Source organism: Myotis daubentonii, chromosome 3 (assembly GCF_963259705.1).
Source record: "Myotis daubentonii chromosome 3, mMyoDau2.1, whole genome shotgun sequence".
NCBI lineage: Eukaryota > Metazoa > Chordata > Mammalia > Chiroptera > Vespertilionidae > Myotis > Myotis daubentonii.
In genome coordinates this window covers 196382890-196404143 of record NC_081842.1, presented here as the reverse complement: position 1 = coordinate 196404143, position 21254 = coordinate 196382890, and the positions used below count along the sequence as shown (strand labels likewise).

The following is a 21254-nucleotide window of genomic DNA, read 5'->3' as shown; positions in this document are numbered from 1 at the left end:
AGACATGTAAGATTATACCAGCCTCTATTCCTAAAAATATTTGTGAAATTTTCTACAACAAATAATAGTGTTCAGAATTATTACATCAGGATAGGTTTTGTTTGTGTGTTCATTGCCAATTCTCTTACAGTGCTGAAGGAAGTCACGTTTCAGGACAGAGCAATGGGCGAGATCCACAAGCTCTTGCCAAGGCTGTACAGATTCACCAAGATACCTTACGCACAATGTACTTTGCTTAAAAAGTTCAAGAATATTCTCTGAGATGAACAATTGAAAGATGAATTGACATACACCGTATGTTTCCAGTGGAATCCATTGAGTGGGGATGCCTCCAGCCATACAGAAACCAACACTGTGGGGACCAGGGTCTGATTTTTATGTTGATACAAGGAAGATTGTTTACTTTATCAAGGGACACAGCACCATTATGCAATATGAAACCAGCCAACTGCTTTTTTGTGCGGTCTCCTGTAGGAAGTATCGCCATTGTTTTGTTTTCACTTTCTTGTAGTGTAACCCTTTTAATGCCTTTACCTCAAGTTGCTTGGCAGCACAACTATCTTTGCAAAAAAAAAAAAGAAAAAGGAAAAGAAAGAAAGAAAAAGGTGAATAATGGTTTAAAAAAAACACACCTACATGAATAATCAGTGATTGCTCACAATTATGTGTGCAACAAAATTAATGTGCATTCGTGTATTCTTGTAAAGTATCTGTGTATACTTTAAATGTATACATGTATACTTCATATGCATATATATCTGGATCTGCATTGATAATAGATATATATGTTCTTTGTATATATTTTATATTTCATTCCATTGGGAAATTTCTTTCCCTTTTATTATCCTCTCACCACCACTTTTATTTCTTGCTCCACCTCACTTGCCTCATCACCTACATTTTTTTTCCTTAATGCTACCAGTGATGCTCAAATGTTCATGTATCTGGTTCATTTGAATATGAAGCATGGCAAACTAGACTTTTGTTTTTATTTTGCACACCTCCTCCTGTCTCTTGATTCATACACAATTCTGAGTCCTCAACTCTTGATATTGCTTTCTTAAGAAGCAAAATTATTGTGTGTGTGTGTGTTTTTATGAGAGTCTGTGTCTGTCCCCTCCTGCTCTGAACTTATATTTGCCATTTGTGCAATGTATACATAAGCAGTAGCAACCTAAACTGTTCTTTCTTCTCTAGTGAGTTTGTTAAAGCTGCTATAAATATAAAACCCTGTCAGAAGTTATAACTCTTTCTATGAGTGATATGTATTCTCCTTCTGTTTCTATGGGTTATACATGGAAACTTTTGAAGCTTTTACGAAGAGTAAATATTTTAAATGATTGGAACTCTGTAGGGTGAGGCCTCTGAAATTGGATGAAGAAAAAGAAGGGGTTGAGGTTTTTAAAAATATATTTTTTTTTGCTATTTTACTTGCTGCCTCTCATACATTAATGTGATTTCCATATATATATTTTTATATATATATATATATATATGTGTGTGTGTGTATATATATAAACATATATGTATGTATTTTGAAGCATAGCTTCCTTTTCTTTTATATTTATTAGACTAGTGCTTTAACAATTATAGAACTGTATTGGCAACATCTTTTATAGAAATATAATCATGTTTATTTTAAGAACTGACAATTTGTTTTTGCTATCTTTTAGTGCAATAAGCAGTTTTAAAGGAAAACTATTTGACATCTTTACCACAGATAGTGGGAGAAGCAGGCACATACATGATTTTAAAAGAGCAAAGTAATACAGCCTTAATTTCAGAAGGAAAGTTTTCAAGTCTAAAGCATGTCTTTAAAAATCATAATGAAAATGAAGGAAATTAATATCCTAAATGAATCTGACCTTAAATATTAAAAATAAAATTGAACTTTAATTTATGAAATGATCATGAATAGATTAGGATTTAGAAGGTATTTAAATTCTTTGGAGATAAATCATGTTTATTGAAGAATCATACTGCTTAGGTGCCCATTTTTATTTATTAAAATGAATCAGGAAGATGTGATACTTTTTTTTAAATTTTGCTATTTTATCACATGTAACTTTCCTTTTAAAATTACGGTTATGGTAACAAAGGAAGTTAGGGCTTGGATTATTTTAAATGAGTTAAATCACTGAAATGTGGGGGAAAGTTTTGCAAAACTTTTGTTTTATTGATTTCACTTTAAGATATTAAAAAGTACCATTAAGCTGTACCAAGTTCACCAGTAACATTGGTTTCAGGGGAGCTTTGCACTTTGTAACACATGAAATCTGCATTTTAATTTTTTTTGCACTGGTTTAGAGTATAAATATTACAGATTGTTTTCAATGGGCATTGTTGTTAACCTTTCAAAATTCCATCTGTTTATGAATATAGTTTCTCCCTTACCTGTAATCTACTCTTAATTGCCAACTTACTGTATTTTGAGCCTAAAATCTGAGCCCATGTCCTCCAATAGCTATGAAATCTTTTGTCCCTCTACCAGAAAACTAAGAAAGTACTGTATTTTGTATGTTTATTATATTGACGTGTCTGAAATGCAATTTACAATACTGTTTCAAAGCTCTTTACACGAGGTAGTATTTGTATAGTATATACATTTTTTCTCCCAACCCTCCCTGCTCTCCTCCAAAAAATACCTATAAAGCAAGGTGTTTAGGGTTTTTTACATTGAAATTTTACTAAATATAGTAGTCAGGAACATGGGCAAGAGAAGAAAATAGTGTTTTCTAGATGGTAAAAACTTGATTGTTGTGTGCTTGCTCAGTATGAGAAAACATCTTCATTTATCAATGGGAGTTACACAGATTCATGTGGGAAACTTTAGGGCCCAGGGAAGAACTGTGTTCTATTCCTATTTCCTGCTTTACCTAATTTTCAGTTACTTAATTTCACTTGCGCTAGAGTGAAGCCCATAATTTAAATTTATTTGGAAGGACTTTTACAAAGGGAAAAGAAAATGTTAAATATAAACCTTTACCTTTGAAGTGAGTTCTTTTTTAGGGTTTCTTACAGTTTCAACATTAATAGTTTAAGGTTGGTTAACTTGAAAAAGTATGTATAGTATATTTTTACTTTGCTTACTATGCTTACTAACAAATTAGTATGTCAAACTTAATTACAAGAAACCTTGTACTTAAGAGTTTTAAGATAGAAGACTAAGAGACAAATAACTTTTTGATTTTTGTTTTAATTATTGCATTTCTGGTGTAGAATTCCTGATCTTTTTCATTTTTTCAAGAAGGTTGTTCAAATTTAATGGCCATGAAACTGAACAGTGACCTTTCTGTTCCTGCCCTTGCTCACTAACTATATGATGAATGCTGTTTTCTGTGATGTAGGAGTGACTTCAAAATGTCAGTGCCAGCAGCTGGATTAATTGATTTTCATGTGAAGAAAAGTTGGGAGTTTAATTATACTACTCTGGATAGCAAATGAGTCTGTGTAAATTGCTGTTACATGTTATTATATTATAGTAGCAAGTTACTGGCATTGAGGACCATACATTTATAATACTGTAGCTGCTATATTTATTTAAGTAGAGTCTGACAGTTACTGCACTAAACAATAAGGAGATGAACAAGTTTCAAGGCTAGTGTTAGACCCCCTCCCCCACTCTCTTTTTTTTTTCTTCTAAATAAGATTAAGAACATGAAATATCATGATAACAAAGGGTGCTGCCATTTTAGTTTCAATTTAATATCAGGACACTATTTCTTTTTTAATTTATCTTTATTTGTTGAAAGTATTACAGATGTCTCCTTTTTTCCCCATTGATCCCCTCTAGCCGAAACATGGATTTTTACTTTAGCATTTTAGAAAAAGGGTACCTCAACCTCCTCAGTACTGGTTTTGGCATATTTTCACAGAAATAAAGATGCCCTTTATTTTTTTCTTAATATTTTACCTTTTAACAAAAGGTTTCTCAGAAAAAAAAATTTCTTCTATGGAAAGCTTCCTATTTGTAACCTATTAATTTATTTAAGAGCGTCTAGAAGGGATTCTAGTAGGAATGTACTGGGTGTTCTGGAAGGCACATGATAAAGATTCATCTCTTCCTTCTAGCATAGGGACTCCTGACCTTCTACTAATAAAGTCCTATACTAGTTTTCCAAACTAGGTTCTCTGATGACCCACCACTGCCTAATGTTTACGTTTATATTTTTCCTAAAATGGATTTTAGTATGCTAGATAGACATCATGACAGACCTAAGGTATGTCTAGAGAAATAAAAGCCGGGTTGTCATTTAGTAGAAGTGGCTGACAGAGGATCTGGGTGTTTAAAGAAAAGGTGAACACTCAGAGTGGCAGTAATAGATCTGAAGTAATTAGATGGATTATAAGCTAGGAATTAGAGACTGTCGTTCAAGGAATGTGGTGAGTTTCACATGCTGACATGAATTTACCAGGGGTGATGATTTTTATGAAAGCAATGAAGCCAGCCACTTGGATTTAGCTAGAATATTTTGTAGTCTTGCTATGTCAAACTTGATAGTAATGTTTTGCCAAGAAGTTTAACACAGCTCTGCATAATGTTTATTCCGTATCATAAAACCGGAGTTAAATATTTGCTTAACTCATCATCTTAGATGTTTCCCTATTGAATACTTTTTTTTTAAATATATTTTATTGATTCTTTACAGAGAGGAAGGAAGAGGGAGAGGGAGAGGGATACAGAGTTAGACACATCGATGAGAGAGAACCATCGATCAGCTGCCTCCTGCACGCCCCCCACTGGGGATGTGCCCGCAACCCAGGTACATGCCCTTGACCAGAATCGAACCTGAGACCCTTCAGTCGGCAGGCTGACGCTCCATCCGCGGAGCCAAACCAGCCAGGGCCCTATTGAATACTTTTTAAAGACAGTTTGCCTGAACAGTAACTTGCTACTTAAATTACCTTTTATGAGTTATCAGTCAAGATTCATTGGCCCAGCATCTTTATTTTGGCTTTTTATCCCTATGAAGTTTTAATCCTTTTCATTCTTTTTGAGAATTCATGGATGTTTTAAAGCTACAATCATAATAGCTGGGAGACTATATCAAGTGAGGCCTTCCTGAGTGGCAGTCTAACCTTGACTCTAAACTCTGTCTTTATTTTCCTGTTTCCCTCCCATTTAATTATATAAAGCACTTTTGTGATTCTATAGGAGTCAAAAGATAAGCCAAGAAAAATTGGTAAAATCAGTACTACAAAATGTGAAAGTCAGAATTTTCTCCAAAAAAATCTTGTTGCTTATACTAAGAAAATTCTTGATCAGTGGCACTGTTAGAAATTATACTGTGATTAGTGAAACCTAAGCTGACTCCCAGGAAGAATAACATTTCCCCTCCTCCTCCTCTTTGTCATATATCTATAAATAACACAAAGGAAAAATATTTTTACATTTTCCTACTTTTAAAAACGGTACATTTCAGTTTACAAGTTCACATGTCAGTCAAAATAATTTCTTTTTAACTAAGATATTATTGTCAAGGCTTGTACTAATATCTACTACTAGTTGAATTTTATTTTTATTTATCCATCAAAGATAGTACTCTAGATTTTTACATTGTTGATTAAGCCTCAAGAATCTTTTGCTCTTAAGGTATGTAAGTTAAAGGTTCTAATTGAATTAAAGATAGATAATAAATACAATATGGATGATTGAGATTTACCAATGAGAAACCTGTTGAAATATCAGATAACAAACAGTGTGACAAAATTAAAATCCTATCTAATCATATATCCAGCCGTTGGTCTTTCTTCCTTTCTGTAATCAATGTCTGAAGTATCCAAAATTTAATGTTGTATCTAGGGTAAAACAAAGGTATTCTTTGGGGTGAACACTGTATTAAATTTTTTAATCATTTTTTTTTTAAAGCAAGGCGGTTCTTAGAAAGTGCCTTTTCAGAAGATGGTGCTATAGATTTTTATTTTTCAACTAGCATGAGGCTAAAACTTTAAAAAATAAATTATTTTAGAACTCCAAGAGTGTGACAGTTTCATATAAATGTTATATGTTGTCCTGAATCTGGTCCAAGGGAATGAAGTAAAACGTTTATTCAGTAAAGTATCTAGATAAATGCTCACCAAATATATTTTGTAAGTTTGAAAACAAACTTTAAATGCTTTTATTTCTCAGCTGTGTTGAAGGTAATCTGTAAGGCACATAAAACAGCAAATCTGCTTAACTTTTTAACGAGAATATGGGTGAAGTAGCAAGTGCCCAAAGGGAAAGGAATTACATGTCATAGGCTACCTTTCCTTTTCCCCCCCCCAGCATAGACTGACCCTTTTGTAAATATCTATTGGCCACCATTTCTAAATATTTTTTATTAAAGAAGACTGCTTATAAAGGGACAGCCAAGTCATGGAAATCAGTATAAGAGAAAAAGTAAAATGATAATGTCTCTATATTTAGGGAAGTTTTCTGTTTTAGGAATCAAGATTAAGTTACTCTCTTTTTTCTAGCATGGGGGAAACTAAGAAAAATGATGACAGTGCATCTAAAAGGGTATGATCAGTTCATTAGATATAGAACATGCAAAATTGGGCTTTGGGGGAAATAAGTAAAAGGAAGGATAATAGCGGGACCATTCACACTTATTAGAAATTTGGTAATCTACCAGAAAGCAATTTTCCCCCAGACTAGGAACAGTAAACAGCAGTAAATGATCCCTAACCAGTTCTTGCTCATGAATTTGGTGAGCATTTCTCCAAAAAGGAGTAGACTGAAAACAAAAAAAAACTACACCTCAGTAACCTTCAATGCTGCATTATGTAATAATTATAGTAAAATTATACTGTTTGTTTGGAGTGTTCTGTCTGTTTGCAAATATGCATGCACATTAAACTTCTTCATTTTTATAATGTCTTAATAGCAATTATGAGTTTATTTTTTTAATATTAATTATTCTAATGTTTATATTTATTGGCAATTTGTGTGCAACTTTTATATTTTGCTTAGATGTTAAGGTATTTTATTTTTATAAATATGTCTAGCTTTTCTTCTTCCTTTGTAATATTATTAGCAAAGATTAAGATGGAATGTTAATATACCAACCAAACTACTAATTCTATAAAGTCTAGAATTTGGATTTTTACCAATAAACCATTAACACTATTTTCTAACTTAGAATTATTCAATGTTGTTTATATAATGGGCATTAAAGACTGTCTTTAGACAGATTTCTAAATGTGGAGGGGAAGTGGGGCCTTTCTATAAGTTAGTTAGCAAACTAACTTTCCCTTAAGTAGCAAACTAACACTAACAGATTGGATTTACTTGATCTGATCGGCAGTTTTGGAGCAACTTGTCAAATAAACGACTGTTGTATTTCTTTAACTTCAGCTGCATTGAAACTGCTTAAAATAGTCATATCATCCAGCATTAGGATTATGATACCATTTTTATAGGCCAGAAGTCATTGATAAGTGACTTTGAAATGGGATTCTCTCCTCCCTTCCCTCCCTCCCCCCCAATTATATTATATGGAAACTTTGCTACCCTGATCTTTTCCCTAGCATGCTTTAGGTATATTCAACACTAAACATCAAAGAAGAAACAGAGTTTAAGTGGCTAGGTAGAGCTAGGGATAAACACTAACTAATGTAGTATTTCAGTTCATTAAAAATTTAAAAATAGCCTGACCGGTTTGGCTCAATGGATAGAGTGTTGGCCTGTGGACTGAAGGGTCCCAGGTTCGATTCCAGTCAAGGGCATGTACCTTTGTTGCGGGCACATCCCCAGTGGGGGGTGTGCAGGAGGCAGCTGATGGATGTTTCTAACTCTCTATCCCTCTCCCTTCCTCTCTGTAAAAAAAATCAATAAAATAGATTTTTAAAAAATTTAAAAATAATTTATGGATGAATCAGTTGAAAAGCAGGTAAAACATTTCCACTGTATTTTTTTAAATATATTTTTATTGATTTCAGAGAAGAAGGGAGAAGGCGAGAGAGAAACATCAATGATGAGAGAGAATCATGGATTGGCTGCCTCCTACGATCCCACTGAGGATCCAGCCCACCACGCTGGTATGTGCCCTGACTGGGAATCAAACTGTTCAAAGGTTGACACTCAGCCACTGAGCCACACCGGCCAGGCTCCATAGTATTTTTACACTGTGATTTTGCTTGGAAGCCTTTTTTTTTTTTTTATAAGAGATTAGAAGATAAACATTACCGCATCCTCAGGGCTCAGTGTATGGCATTTTGTTGAACTATCTAGCCTATTCTTCCACTGAGAGGGGGTAAGCGAGAAAGTTTCAAGTAATTATAATTTGGAACATGTTATTTTTATATTATGTAAAATTTTATAATTTAAAGTGAGTCAGCATGAGGTTTCATATACACATTTGTCATGTTTCTTTTTGCATTTTCTATACTAGTCTGAGCTACTTCCTTCACCCCCACTGCCACAGTTGAAGATTGGCACTCCGATTATAGCAGTTTGTTGCTACTAAATAAAAGCTAAATATGTTTCAAGCAGTCAGAAAATACTTTATTATTAAAAGACTTCATTATGCCCCCCTCTTAATATTTACTGTGCTTGTAACTTAGTTTTGTTCATTATGTTTCAGCATTGCCCGAGGTTGGCAGGCATATAATTGTAGACCAACGTTTTTAAGGCAGCCTGAGTAGAATAGTTCTTTTTTTTTTCCTTCTAAAAGCTTATGGGAACCTCATACATAGAGCTTATTTTGCTCTTTTAACTGTTTGTCTCCATAAATGAAGGTACCTGGCATTCGTACTGAGTAACTGTGGTGAAGTACTGGGTGACTTGTTCGTGTTTGCAGTCTATTTCCTCAGAAAGGAATATTTGTGCATTAAGTAATAGTTCATCCCCAAAAGGAACTGTCATGAACAGTCTTACATGAGTAGAAAACAGATGGGAGTGTTGGTCATTAGAACTCTGTGGGGGGCTTTTCATTTCCAAAAGTTGACTGTCTGCACATCTATAATTTTATGTTTTCAGCTTAAGAGGCTGTGCCAGAGAGGGAGATTAGTATTTAATGCCTAAATCTTTCCATCTTTATATTTTATGGCTTTAGTTGGAAGGACAAACAGAAGTCCTTTTATTTGGCCCTTTAATAACATTTTTAGAACCAAAGAAGGAAAGACTGTCCACAAAGATGTTGTAGGTGTGACTATATTCTATATATATAAAAGGCTAATACGCAGTGTGCCCTCGGGAGTTCAGCCGGGAGACCAGGAGTTCACTCGCTCACTATGTCATGCGCTGACCACCAGGGGGTGGCGCCGAACATGGTGGGCGACCAACAGTGGTGGCCGGGCACTGAGGGAACAAGGGAAGGAGGAGGCAGGGGACCTGATTGGCCCTGAACGCAGGCCAGGCCTAGGGACCCTACCTGTGCATGAATTTCATGCACTGGGCCTCTAGTCTTTATTATAAGACCCTATGGAAGCAGGAGGTCTTTGTAAAGAAATGAACTAATGGGATTGTGCGAGTATGTAGTGGGGGAGGGGGGGTGGGAAAAGGTTTCTTTGCTAGGATCCTTGCACAGACACCTTACAGTTGTTTAATATTTGTGTAGTTCTGAAACCACATTGTAAAAGTTGTTATTTGAACCTACAGAAGAGACCTAAGAAGAGTGAGTGCCTCTGTAACCTGTTTATTTCATGTTGCCTCAGATGTAAAACTGCATCTACCCTCGTTAAATTTGAGATGTCTCACAGTTGTTTCTGAATTATAATGAAGAAATTAAATGAAGTATTTATCCTTAACTAGAGCCAGGACATTGCTATCAACATGGCCTTTCCAGACAAGGTAGCCTTTCCTGTAACAAAAATGCTTTGGATGAAAGGTTTAGGAAAAACACTGGTAGGCTGTAGAAGGAGGAATTTTGCCTCACGTACACAGTCCAACCAGGTTAATGGATTCAGTTTGGTCCCAGGCCAGGGAGCATAACAAGAGGAAGCTTTGGTTTTAGGTAGCAATAAACTTGGCTCTCCAATGATAACTCATTGCAAATATCTCCCTGTTTCACAGAAAGTGATTGGTCTCAGAGTATTGATGATGACCCTGCAAGTGTGCATCTGCTCTTTTTCTTTCTTTTTTTTTTCTTTAATATATTTTATTGAGTTTTAGAGATAGATGAAGGAAGAAAGAAATAGCGATCTCCTGCCTCCCACATATCCCCTACTGGGGCTCGAGCCTACAACCCAGGCATGTGACCTGACCAGGAATAGAACAGACAACCTTTCTGTGCACAGGACAACACCCACCCAGTTGCGCTGCACCAACTAGGACGTGTATGCTCTTTTTCTAAATCAAAAGCCAGGAATAGCAAGCACTAACTGAAACGTTTCAGAGTTTGTCTCTCTTAGATTCTTTAAAAGTTTTATGGGAGCTTTCTTATTTCTTAGCCCAGGGTACAACCCCTTTCTCCTCTTTAAAAAAAGAAAGGGATTTAAAGGCAGTTTATATAGGATTCTACTATGAGAAAATAATAAATTTTAATTGGGGAAGGAGGATTACATGCCACAAGTTACAGCTTGATTGCAAGACTGAGCACTTTTTTATGTTTGGGTTCTAAAGTTTTTCCTTTGACATATCATTCTTTTATTTACTTGAGGGTGATTCTGTTTTGTAAGGTAATCAGTGTTTTATGCCATTTATGAATTGTGCAGTTCCCACCCCCCACCACCACACACACTGTTAGTAAAGGGAAGGATAAAACAAAAAGGTATCATAAGAATCATTGGAATGTAACTTTAGTTAATATAGATTGAAAGAAACCCGAACTTGGTTAAGTGGGAATTAAGATTGACGTGTTAATGCTGCAGGTATGATCTCTAGCCATAGAATGTTTTGCTAGTGATAGAGTGATTGTGTGGACAGAATATATATATGAAATATGATGTGATAGGAAAGTGACAAAATTATTCTTGGAAGTAATATTTCAACCTGCAACAGAGATTAAGGAAAATTTAAAATAGCTTCTGGTTTTAATGAATTAAACTTTAACTTAAACTTTAAAAGGTTTGTGACTTCTATTCTGATACATATTTTCTTAAATATGTAAAAAATTTGAATGGACACTTAAATTTTTTTTAATCCTCACCCAAGGATATGTTTTTATTAATTTTTTAGAGAAGAGGGAGAGAAACATCGATATGAGCGAGAAACATCGATCAGTTGCTCCCCCCACCCTAAACACACCACAACCCAGGTATGTGCCGTGATCAGGAATTGAACCTCCAACTGTTTGGTGTATGGAACGGCACTCCAACCAACTGAGCCGCCTGGCCAGGACAACAATTAGGCTAGTCTTTCCTCTTAATTTACATATTGATTTATTCAGACTTCGGTTAAATAGATCTTTCACATATCCCTCTTGGTGTGTGCAAAATTTCATATTATAAAAGTTTTAACTCATTTTCTAGTCAAACCTGAGGTGTAAAGAAGAAGGCATTTTAAAGTGTTTTCAAATTGCAGGAACTTCTAAAAGATCACAACTGGAAAAAAACTGTTGAGAACTTGTTGCTTTGAGAATTTAGAAAGAGCTCTAAAACTGGAGCCAGAGACTTGGAGTTTAGTCAAAGCTCTGCGACTGATTTGCTCTGTGTCATTAGGCAGTTTCCTTACTCTCTCCAGTTTCTCCTTGTGAAATGGTAGTGATCATAACCACCCTCACCTACCTCACACAGTTGCTGTAAGACTAGAGTGTTTGTGGCTGTGCTTGAATTCTCCAAAAGAAAAGCTGATCAGAAGTTTCAAGATAATATAGTCCTATTGTATGAGGGTTCATTTACAGTTTGCCTCTATGAGAGTATCTTTAATTACCATAAATCAGTGGTCGGCAAACTCATTAGTCAACAGAGCCAAATATCAATAGTACGACAATTGAAATTTCTTTTGAGAGCCAAATTTTTTAAACTTAAACTATATAAGTAGGTACATTGTTATTAACTTAATTAGGGTACTCCTAAGCTGGCCTTTGCTAAAAACATCCTCAATCTGATTGAGGTACGTTCGCTGAGGTCGACCCCTCCCAACTCTCCCATCCACACTCGTCTTGTATACTTGTTTCGTCTATCTCCTTTCGTTCATCTTCTCTATATGTCCAAACCATCTCAACATACCTTTCTCAATCCTCAACACTACATCTTCTTTCACTCCACAACGTTCCCTAAAATTAATAAAGTTTCAATGGCACTATATGTGTGCACCCACACGTGGTATTTTGTGGAAGAGCCACACTCAAGGGGCCAAAGAGCCGCATGTGGCTCACCAGCCTCGGTTTGCTGACCACTGCCATAGATCATCAAACAGGTAACACGTGGGCCTTATCATGGTATGCTTATCCTGTTTTCTCCCTTGCCAGATACTTAGCACACAGGCTGAATTTTCTTTACAGTAATCCTTGGCAGAAGTATAACTTCAAAAACCAAACTCCTTGTAGTGGTACTATGGCAGCTGCAATTATATTTTGAGGTAGGTTAATGTGGTGAAACCATTCGATAATCAGAAATTAACCTTGCCTTTTCCCTTAGGCATTTTTGCTGCATATTGCCATCAGGGGCTGCTGTACAACCACATAGTCATCCCTTTGTTTCTGGGCAAATTTTTGGTACCTGTTTTTGAGTAGGGGGTTAGGTTTTAAGAAGGAAAGTCTGCTTATTTCACTCATCACTTTGCAGAATTGAACCTTGCTGTCCAATCACAATGTATCTGTAAAAGTTGAAAAAATAGTGAAAGTTTTTTTTTTTTTTCCATTTTAGTTCAATTCTAAACGTCTGCAGGTGTTATTAGGCAGCCTGTTGTGTCTGACCCAGTTATCTTCATGGATCAGGGCAGAACCTTACATTTTGATAGGCTTACCCATTTCCAGGGGGATGTCTTGTTTCTAGGAAATAGCAAAGGTTATATAAGCAATTCCTTGTTGCAACAAACAAGTTTTTGTTTTTGGTTTTGTTTAAGAAAAAAATGCATTTTAGGTACACAGGGTATGGAAACAGTAAACATTTATTTTTTTATCTCTATAAATGCTGGCATCTCCTTGTTGCAGGCAGTTGGTGGTATCTGTCTTCGTTTTATAGAATAATGGAACTGCAAGTACTGGAAGTAAACAGTTGGGGAGATTCGTACTTGGAAAATAAACAAAAAATCCATCTTTAGTGAGACAGCTAAGAACATTGACATATCAGGAATACTTTTAAATGATTTTTGCTGTAATTTGTAGCTTTAATGTCTCTCTTCAGTTACAGAGAGACCCATAATAGTATTACTGTATCTTGTGAATAAAGATCATTCTTGTGGGCTAGTATATGGATGTATTGCTAGGCTGTGGAAAGCAGTGATTGTGTGTATGTGTGTGTGTGTGTGTGTGCGTGTGTGTGTAAATATTCTATGTTTATAACACTATGTATTATATAAGTTTATATAGAAAAAAAATAATGTTTCTTTAGTGTTTGGGGGACTAAAGCTGTAATATAACCATTCCAGTGTAATCTGACTACTCACTCTAGAGAACATTTATATTGCACACAAATGCGCACCCCTAAAGCATTGCTAACTGCTCCCACTGTAGATAACTGCTGCTTTTTTTAAAACCCAGGTAATGTAGGAGGAAATAGTACCCTTTTTTGAAAATAAAATGTAAATATAGGACATGTGGGGAGGGTGGGGCCCCCTGCAGATGTCCTGCAGATGGACAAATAGCCTTTCAAATTTTCCTTTTTAACCATCTTGACCGTGTGTGCCTATTTGTATTGCAGATGTGAACTATTTTTGGGGGTCAATATGAGTATGTTTTGAAACTGAATTATTACATAAAATCAGAGTAACTTCTTTTTCCATCCTCCTTTTCCATACTAACTGTTCTTGCCAAATATGTCTACTGATACCAAGTTTCAGCGTTGTTAAATGATGGGATTCTCCAACCTCCTTCATCTTCCCTACCCTGTCTTATACCTGGCCTGGCCTTATATATTTTGTTGGCTTTTCATAAGTAAGAACAGTTTACTGTAGTAATATAAAGACTTCAGAGTTTCCTTTGTTAATATTTGGTTACGCAGAAGCATCAGTTAAAATAATGGAGTGGGTCTGAGTTTGTAATATGCTATAAGACCAGATAAGATCTTGAATGATGCTAAACTTGACTAGCACATTTATTAAAAGGGAATATGGTGGGGGTGGGAGCAAGCTATGACATATATATGTAATCACTGTATAATTAGAAACACCAAATGCTGAATCTTATCACTGTGCACTTGGGGGCCAGGCTTTGGATTTGATTGTTATTTTAATTCCTTGAAGACTGTATGTAATCATGATGAGCAGAAGGCAAATAAAGTTTTTAAACAAAAGTACTTTTTTGCTATTTAAAGTTTGGTAGTAAATTTTCTACTTTCATTTACTTTATCTTCCCCCCCAAAAAATTACAACAAAAAACTTAGGGTTGAGATTGAGAAGCTTAAAAAGGCCACTTTTTAAGCAGTTCAGTCACTTACAATATTGTGTTAAATTATCACAATTCTTTCCGAGCCAAACTGTCACTAAAATGTCCTGTGACAGCCCCACTCCTCTTTTTCTGCCATTCTGCATATTGGAAAAGTTCTATGTTGTATTTGTTTTTAATGCTTGATTTTAAAAAGAAATACTGGTTTTAATGTTGCTTAGCTTCAGTTTGAAGTGTAACTTTCACTAATAACTGCAATAAAAAGAAAAGCTTTGCTCCAAGCTTTCTGTTGTGTCGTCATCATTATAGCTCTTAGGTAAAGGGAACCAGTGTGATACAATGGAAAGAATTCAGGCTTTACGGGTCATGAGGTCCTGGGCTCCAACCTGGATTGTATGACACTCAGGGCAAGTTCCTTGATGCTATCTGTAAGAAGATAACAGTAGGGCTGTTGGGACATTTAAATGAGATAATATACAGAAAGTACCTAATAGGGCTGGGCATGTGGACTGAGCTCAGGTTTTAAAGAGGTTCTCCCCCATTCCATTTGTCCTTAAATAAAAGACTGGGTGGAGTGGAAGGAAGGGGAGGCAAGAAGTCAGGCAGTAAAAGAACTTCAGAACAATTAGTGAAAAAACTGATATGAACTGGGGGACTCTTCACAAGCCCAGAAGTGGATAGATAGTTCAGGTATAACAAGCAAGAAAACACTGGACTAAGATTTTGGGAACCAGCTCTCAACTGTCATAACTGTATAATTTTAGGTGTATCATTTCATTGTACAATTGAGGTTATTGGACTAAAATCAGAGGTGTCAAGTTGGCAGGCCAATTTTGGCCTGTGAAAAATTTTTGATGTTTAAAATATTTTTACTAGTTGCTAACATTTTAAGAATCAGAAGACCTCACAAAAATCCAGATGTCTTCCCTCTAAAAGTGAAGAGACTCAGCAACTTCACGTTATTCCTTCCTTCATGGCTGCCGTCAGGGGAAGCTCAGTAATAGTTGCCCCCTTTGAATGGGGCAGACTGTCTCCACAGCCCCCGCCACTCTTTGCCCAGCCTGCACTGTCATTTTTCCTTTGCTATAACTGGGCTCAAAGTGTGAGGTAAGGCCTCCAACCAATGCAAAAATGCCTCTGAGGATGTGCTCCTTACCCAGGGGTAACTAACTACTTTGAAGGAGTCCAGCCTAAATATTAAAAACTTATTCCCGCCCTGGCCAGGTGGCTCAGTTGTTGGAGTGTCGTCCCTTACACCAAAAGGTTGAGACTTTGATTTCCAGTTAGGGTACATACATAGGTTGCAGGTTCGATCCCCGGTAAGGGAGGCAACTGATTGATGTTTCTCACACCAGTGTTTCTCTCTCCCTCTTTCTCTAACATCAGTAAACATATCCTTGGGTGAGGTTAAAAATTTTTTAAAAACTTGTTCTTTCATAATTTCTATTTACCCTATTCATGTTCTCCAGAACATCAGAGAATTCAGTCTCATCCCTTCTTGCTGTTATGTATTCCCCATCCCAGTCGTCTCCCAGTGTCCCCCAGGCTCTGCACAACGCTAACAACGTAGTTTGTGTTCTTCTGAGTAATGCTAAAGAAGCACTAGTTAGCTTACTAACAAATGCTAATGTGTGTTTTTTAAACTACAGGTTGAGTTGATAAGTGACAACTTGAAGAGAATCACTCTACTGCCAGACTGCCCAGTAACTACACTAGTATAGAAAAATTCAAACAAGTCAATAATTATGCCCAAATTCATAACAGTTACATGGGAGAAATATATGTGATGTTAACATAAGGCTATGCTCTGAAAAATGTAGTACTAGAAGAATGTAGTACCAGAAATTACTACAATTAATCTGGGCAGACCGTAATCAACCCATTCCTCTAATTGATTTGATTAAGACATGCTAGACTGGCCAGAATAAATCACCAATTATATTAGAGCTGAACTGCTTGAAACTCTTCTTAAAAAAAAAAAAAAAAGGTTGATTAGAGAGAGAGAAACATAGATTTGTTGTTCCACTTATTTATGCATTCATTGGTTGATTCTTGTATGTGCCCTAACCAGAGACTGAACCCACAACCTTGGTTTATCAGGACGATGTTCTAACCAACTGAGCTACCCAACCAGGGTATTGAAACGTCTTCAGAAAAGGGTGCTCAGAGCACCACACTTCAACATACAGAATGCGATGGCAGGCTAAGGTAAAGTTCCAAGGTGGGTTTGAGAGTTGGGGGTTAGAAGGGTGGCCATACACGTTTCCATGGTCTTCATGTGTCAGTTGCCTTGTCATTTGACAAATTCCTCTTGGTTGCTGAGACTTGCATACCTTGCATATGTTTTCAGGGAAGTTAATTAAGTTAATCCATCAATGGCAGGAAAGGATGTGATCATTTTTGTAATATTTGATCAAATGTTTTTATTGAAAAGGGGCCTGAAATCTATAGTTTTATCTGTAAAAGAAAGATGATTATTTTCCTATGTTCTGTCACTTTTGTTACTTCTACAAGTTCCACAGTCTATAGAGATTTCTGCGGTGCCTTTATAGAGCAGCACTTTTCTCTATTAAAATTTTTTCCTGGCCCTAGCTGGTTTGGCTCAGTGGATAGAGCATCTGCTTGGAGACTGGAGGGTCCTGGGTTCGATTCTGGTCAAGGGCACATACCTGGGTTGCAGGCTCGATCCCCAGTGTGGGGTGTGCATGAGGCAGCTGATCAATGATTCTCTCGCATCATTGATGTTTCTATCTCTCCCTCTCCCTTCCTCTCTGAAATCAATAAAAATATATTTTTTTAAATATATATATATTCCTGCTCTGACTGGTGTAGCTCAATTGGTTGGGCATTGTCCCATGCACTGAAAGCTTAATTTTAATTAATATGAGTTTAATTTTTCCAATTTATTTTTGTACTACTTTTATAAAGATTTTAGATTATAAATGTTTGCCATCTGTGGCATCCTTTTGAAAGTATTTTTTTAAATATTCAGAAGTACTATCTAAACCTTTAATGAAAAAAATACTACTATTATCTACATTAAGGCCCTTTAGATATATTTTTTAATATATTTTATTGATTTTTTACAGAGAGGAAGGGAGAGAGATAGAGAGTTAGAAACATCGATGAGAGAGAAACATCGATCAGCTGCCTCCTGCACACTCCCTACTGGGGATGTGCCCACAACCAAGGTACATGCCCTTGACCAGAATCGAACCTGGGACCCTTGAGTCCTCAGGCTGATGCTCTATCCACTGAACCAAAACGGTTAGGGAAGGCCCTTTAGATATTAACTTGAAAAATCACAAAATTATAACTTTGAATTTAACAAAGCTACTTTCCATTCATTTTAACTGAGAGACCTTTCTTAGGCAGGAGTGGGTTTTGAAGATAAGATAGGCAAACCAAGTGGACTGTGTAGCTGAAGCAGCAGTTATTTTTAAGGAATGTGCTATGCAAGACTACTTAGCCTCGCCTAAGTCTCAACCTTGAGGATCTCACCCTGCATTTATTTGGCCTGAGGCAAGTGCAAGATCAGCAGAAAAGTAAGCGAGAAACAAGGCCAGAGTCGAGCAATTTCCTCTGGAGTGATGTACAAACAAACAAAAATGTCTAAATTAAAGTAAGAGAGGCCAACTCTTCTCCCACTCCATGTTTTAAAAAATGTAATTTACTCTGGGGAAATGACGCCCAACCCCCTTTGGCAAACAACTCATATAAAACCTCAAGATCTTCCACTCTAGAGAGAAACCAGGATGGCAGCATAGGTAAACACCTGAAATTGCTGCCTCACACAACCACTTCAAAAATACAATTAAAAGACAAAACGGACATCATTCAGAGCCACAGAAAGGCTGGCTGAGTGGAAATTCTACAACTAGAAGGAAAGAGAAAAGCACACTGAGACTCAGAGGAGGTGCGGAAGTAAAGTGCAGAGGTACGGAGGCGCCCGCAGAAAGGGCTGGCAACTGAGGACGCGGTTGTCTTTTTCAATCGGGAGGGAGTCACAAGCTCCCGACTGCTCTGAACTCCAGTTCCGGGCAAGTCTCTGGGGACCCAGACTCATACGGGGAGAAACTGGACTGTCTGGCATCGGGCAGAACTCGAGGGCGGCTTTCTCTCAGAGGTGCTTGCAGCGATTACCGCTGGACACTGAGACCCGGGGCCTCTTAGGATAGGACTGAGGATCAGCCATAGCTGTTTGCTCTGCCCTGTTGATTCCCTGAGACCCCGCCCCACCCAAGCTGTGCGCAGAGGCTCTTGCATCTGAATGGCCTGGCCCTTTGAGATCTAAAATTACCTAACAAACTGCAGCTGGGTCAGAGAGACCCAGAACATCCAAAAGAAGGCCCAAGGCCCCACAGCAGCTTGCATTGCTTCACAGCTGGGCCTCATCTGGGCACCTCCAAACCCCAAACAAAGAAGAGGAATCTGCAGATCTCTCCGTAGCTCCTGCTGGGTAGCCTCAGGAAGAGGCTAAATTAGCACCTCTTTAGAGATCAAGAGCCAGTGTACCCAGTGGTCAGATTGGGACCATCCAAATTACAACTCCTCAGATCCGAAAGGGACACACTCGGGGCAGACTCAGTGAGCACCAAAGCCCCATTGAAGCAAGTCTTGCCCCATAAGGGTGTCTCCAGCACAGAAGTTCTCCCACTGTAGACACAGCTGATTCTCACAGCCAATTGACCTGGAGGTCAATTCCTTCCAGTGATACCTACAACAATCAAGGCTTAACTACAACAAGACTGTGCACAAAGCCCACAAAGGGGCGCACCAAGAGTGTCCACCTCAGGTAATTGGGGAGGCTGAGCCCCTGGGCCCTATAGGACACCTAGCACACAAAGCCACTCTACCAACACAGGGAAGCATAAAAAAATGTGGAAACAAAGAAACAGGTCACAAATGACAGAAATGGAGGAAAGCAAACTACTGGATATAGAGTTCAAAACCACGGTTATAAGGTTTTTCAAGAATTTTCTGGAAACCACCGAGAAATATAGTGAGACCCTCAATAAATCTAGTGAGACCCTCGAGGATATGAAAAAGGACCAACTAGAAATTAAGCATACACTGACTGAAATAAAGAATATTATACAGAGATCCAACAGCAGACTAGAGGATCCCAAGAATCAAGTCAAAGATTTGAGATACCAAGAAGCAAAAAACACCCAACCGGAAAAGAAAAAAGAATCCAAAAATATGAAGATAGTGTAAGGAACCTCTGGGACAACTTCAAGCGTACCAACATCCAAATTATGGGGGTGCCAGAAGAAGAGAGAGAGCAAGATATTGAAAACCTATTTGAAGAAATAATGACGGAAAACTTCCCCTACCTGGTGAAAGAAATAGACTTAAAGTCCAGGAAACACAGAGAACCCCAAACAAAAGGAATCCAAAGAGGACCACACCAAGACACATCATAATTAAAATGCCAAGGGCAAAAGACAAAGAGAGAATCCTAAAAGCAGCAAGAGAAAGAAAATCAGTTACCCACAAGGAAGTACCCATACGACTGTCAGCTGATTTCTCAACAGAAACTATGCAGGCCAGAAGGGAGTGGCAAGAAATATTCAAAGTGATGAATACCAAGAACCTACAACCAAGATTACTTTATCCAGCAAAGCTATCATTCAGAATTGAAGGTCAGATAAAGAGCTTCACAGATAAGAAAAAGCTAAAGGAGTTCATCACCACCAAACCAGGATTATATGAAATGCTGAAAGGTATCCTTTAAGAGAAGGAAGAAGAAGAAAGGTAAAGATAAAAATTATAACAACAAATACATATCTATCAACAAGTGAATCTAAAAATCAAGTGAATAAATAATCTGATGAACAGAATAAACTGGTGAATATAATAGAATCAGGGGCATAGAAAGGGAGTGGACTGACAATTCTCGGAGGGAAAGGGATGTGGGAGATGGGGGAAGAGACTGGACAAAAATCATGCACCTATGGATGAGGACAGTTGCGGGGTAGTAAGAGCAGAGGGTGGGGTGGGAACCGGGTGGAGGGGAGCTATGGGGGGAAAAAAGAGGAACAACTGTAATAATCTGAACAATAAAGATTAAATTTTTAAAAAAAGATCTTCCACTCTACCTTGGGGGAGGGTTACTTGACTGTAAATAGCCAAAGCCAGACCCAATTTAAACCAGAAATCTTCTAATGTGACACTATTGTTGTTGCTTGAAAACCGTTTTCACAGTCACAGTTCTCACATTTGTAAAATAGCAATTTCCAGAGGAAAGGCCAAAATGTGGCTTAATAGTAAACCACAACTTAAATCTTGTCTGTCGGTTTGCCAAGCATGTTAGTAAGCTGTTTAGAATTTAACTTCAATGATCTACATATGACAGAAAGAATATAAAGGAGAAAAAAAATAGTCAAATTTATATCGTTATTTTTCCACTTAAGAGGGAAGAAGGGCTGAAAAGAACAGCTTTTAAGATGTTCAGTGTTGCATTTCTGCATATTGGAAATAATGATATTTTAACATGCTTCTAAACAGAAAAGGGTGAATAAAATGATTATTCATCCTCTGAATTGTCTTTTTATCTATTTTTCTCTTAGATTTAAATTAAATAGAAAATTGTGTTGACCAATGTCACCCCAATATATTTAATAAAATAATAATAAGTAAAAGTAAATAAATAAAATAGAAAATGACCTCAATGCAACATCAAAATAGGAACTATTTGTTAGAGATTGGCCACTTGAAAGAAAAAAAGATAACTTATCTGAAATGAATCCAGATAGAAGGTAGTTAACAATCATGTATAAATCATAATCCAGTAGTCAGTTAGTTTATAATATCTGTAATTATCAAGAAGCATAGTAGCAC

At 37.0% G+C, this 21254-nt stretch overlaps 1 protein-coding gene across 12 annotated transcripts in view; it reads left to right on the top strand.

Annotated features, from left to right (window-relative positions):
* The window catches only part of AGO3 (argonaute RISC catalytic component 3), a 119859-nt gene extending 105167 nt beyond the window's left edge, over window positions 1–14692 (top strand). For all 12 annotated transcript variants that reach the window (XM_059690201.1, XM_059690199.1, XM_059690200.1 and 9 more), the window contains one exon: window positions 131–14692. In XM_059690201.1, coding sequence (XP_059546184.1) covers window positions 131–239 — 109 coding nt within the window. In that variant the 3' untranslated portion in view covers window positions 240–14692. The remainder of the gene's footprint in view (window positions 1–130) is intronic.
* The last annotated feature ends 6562 nt before the right edge of the window (window positions 14693–21254 follow it).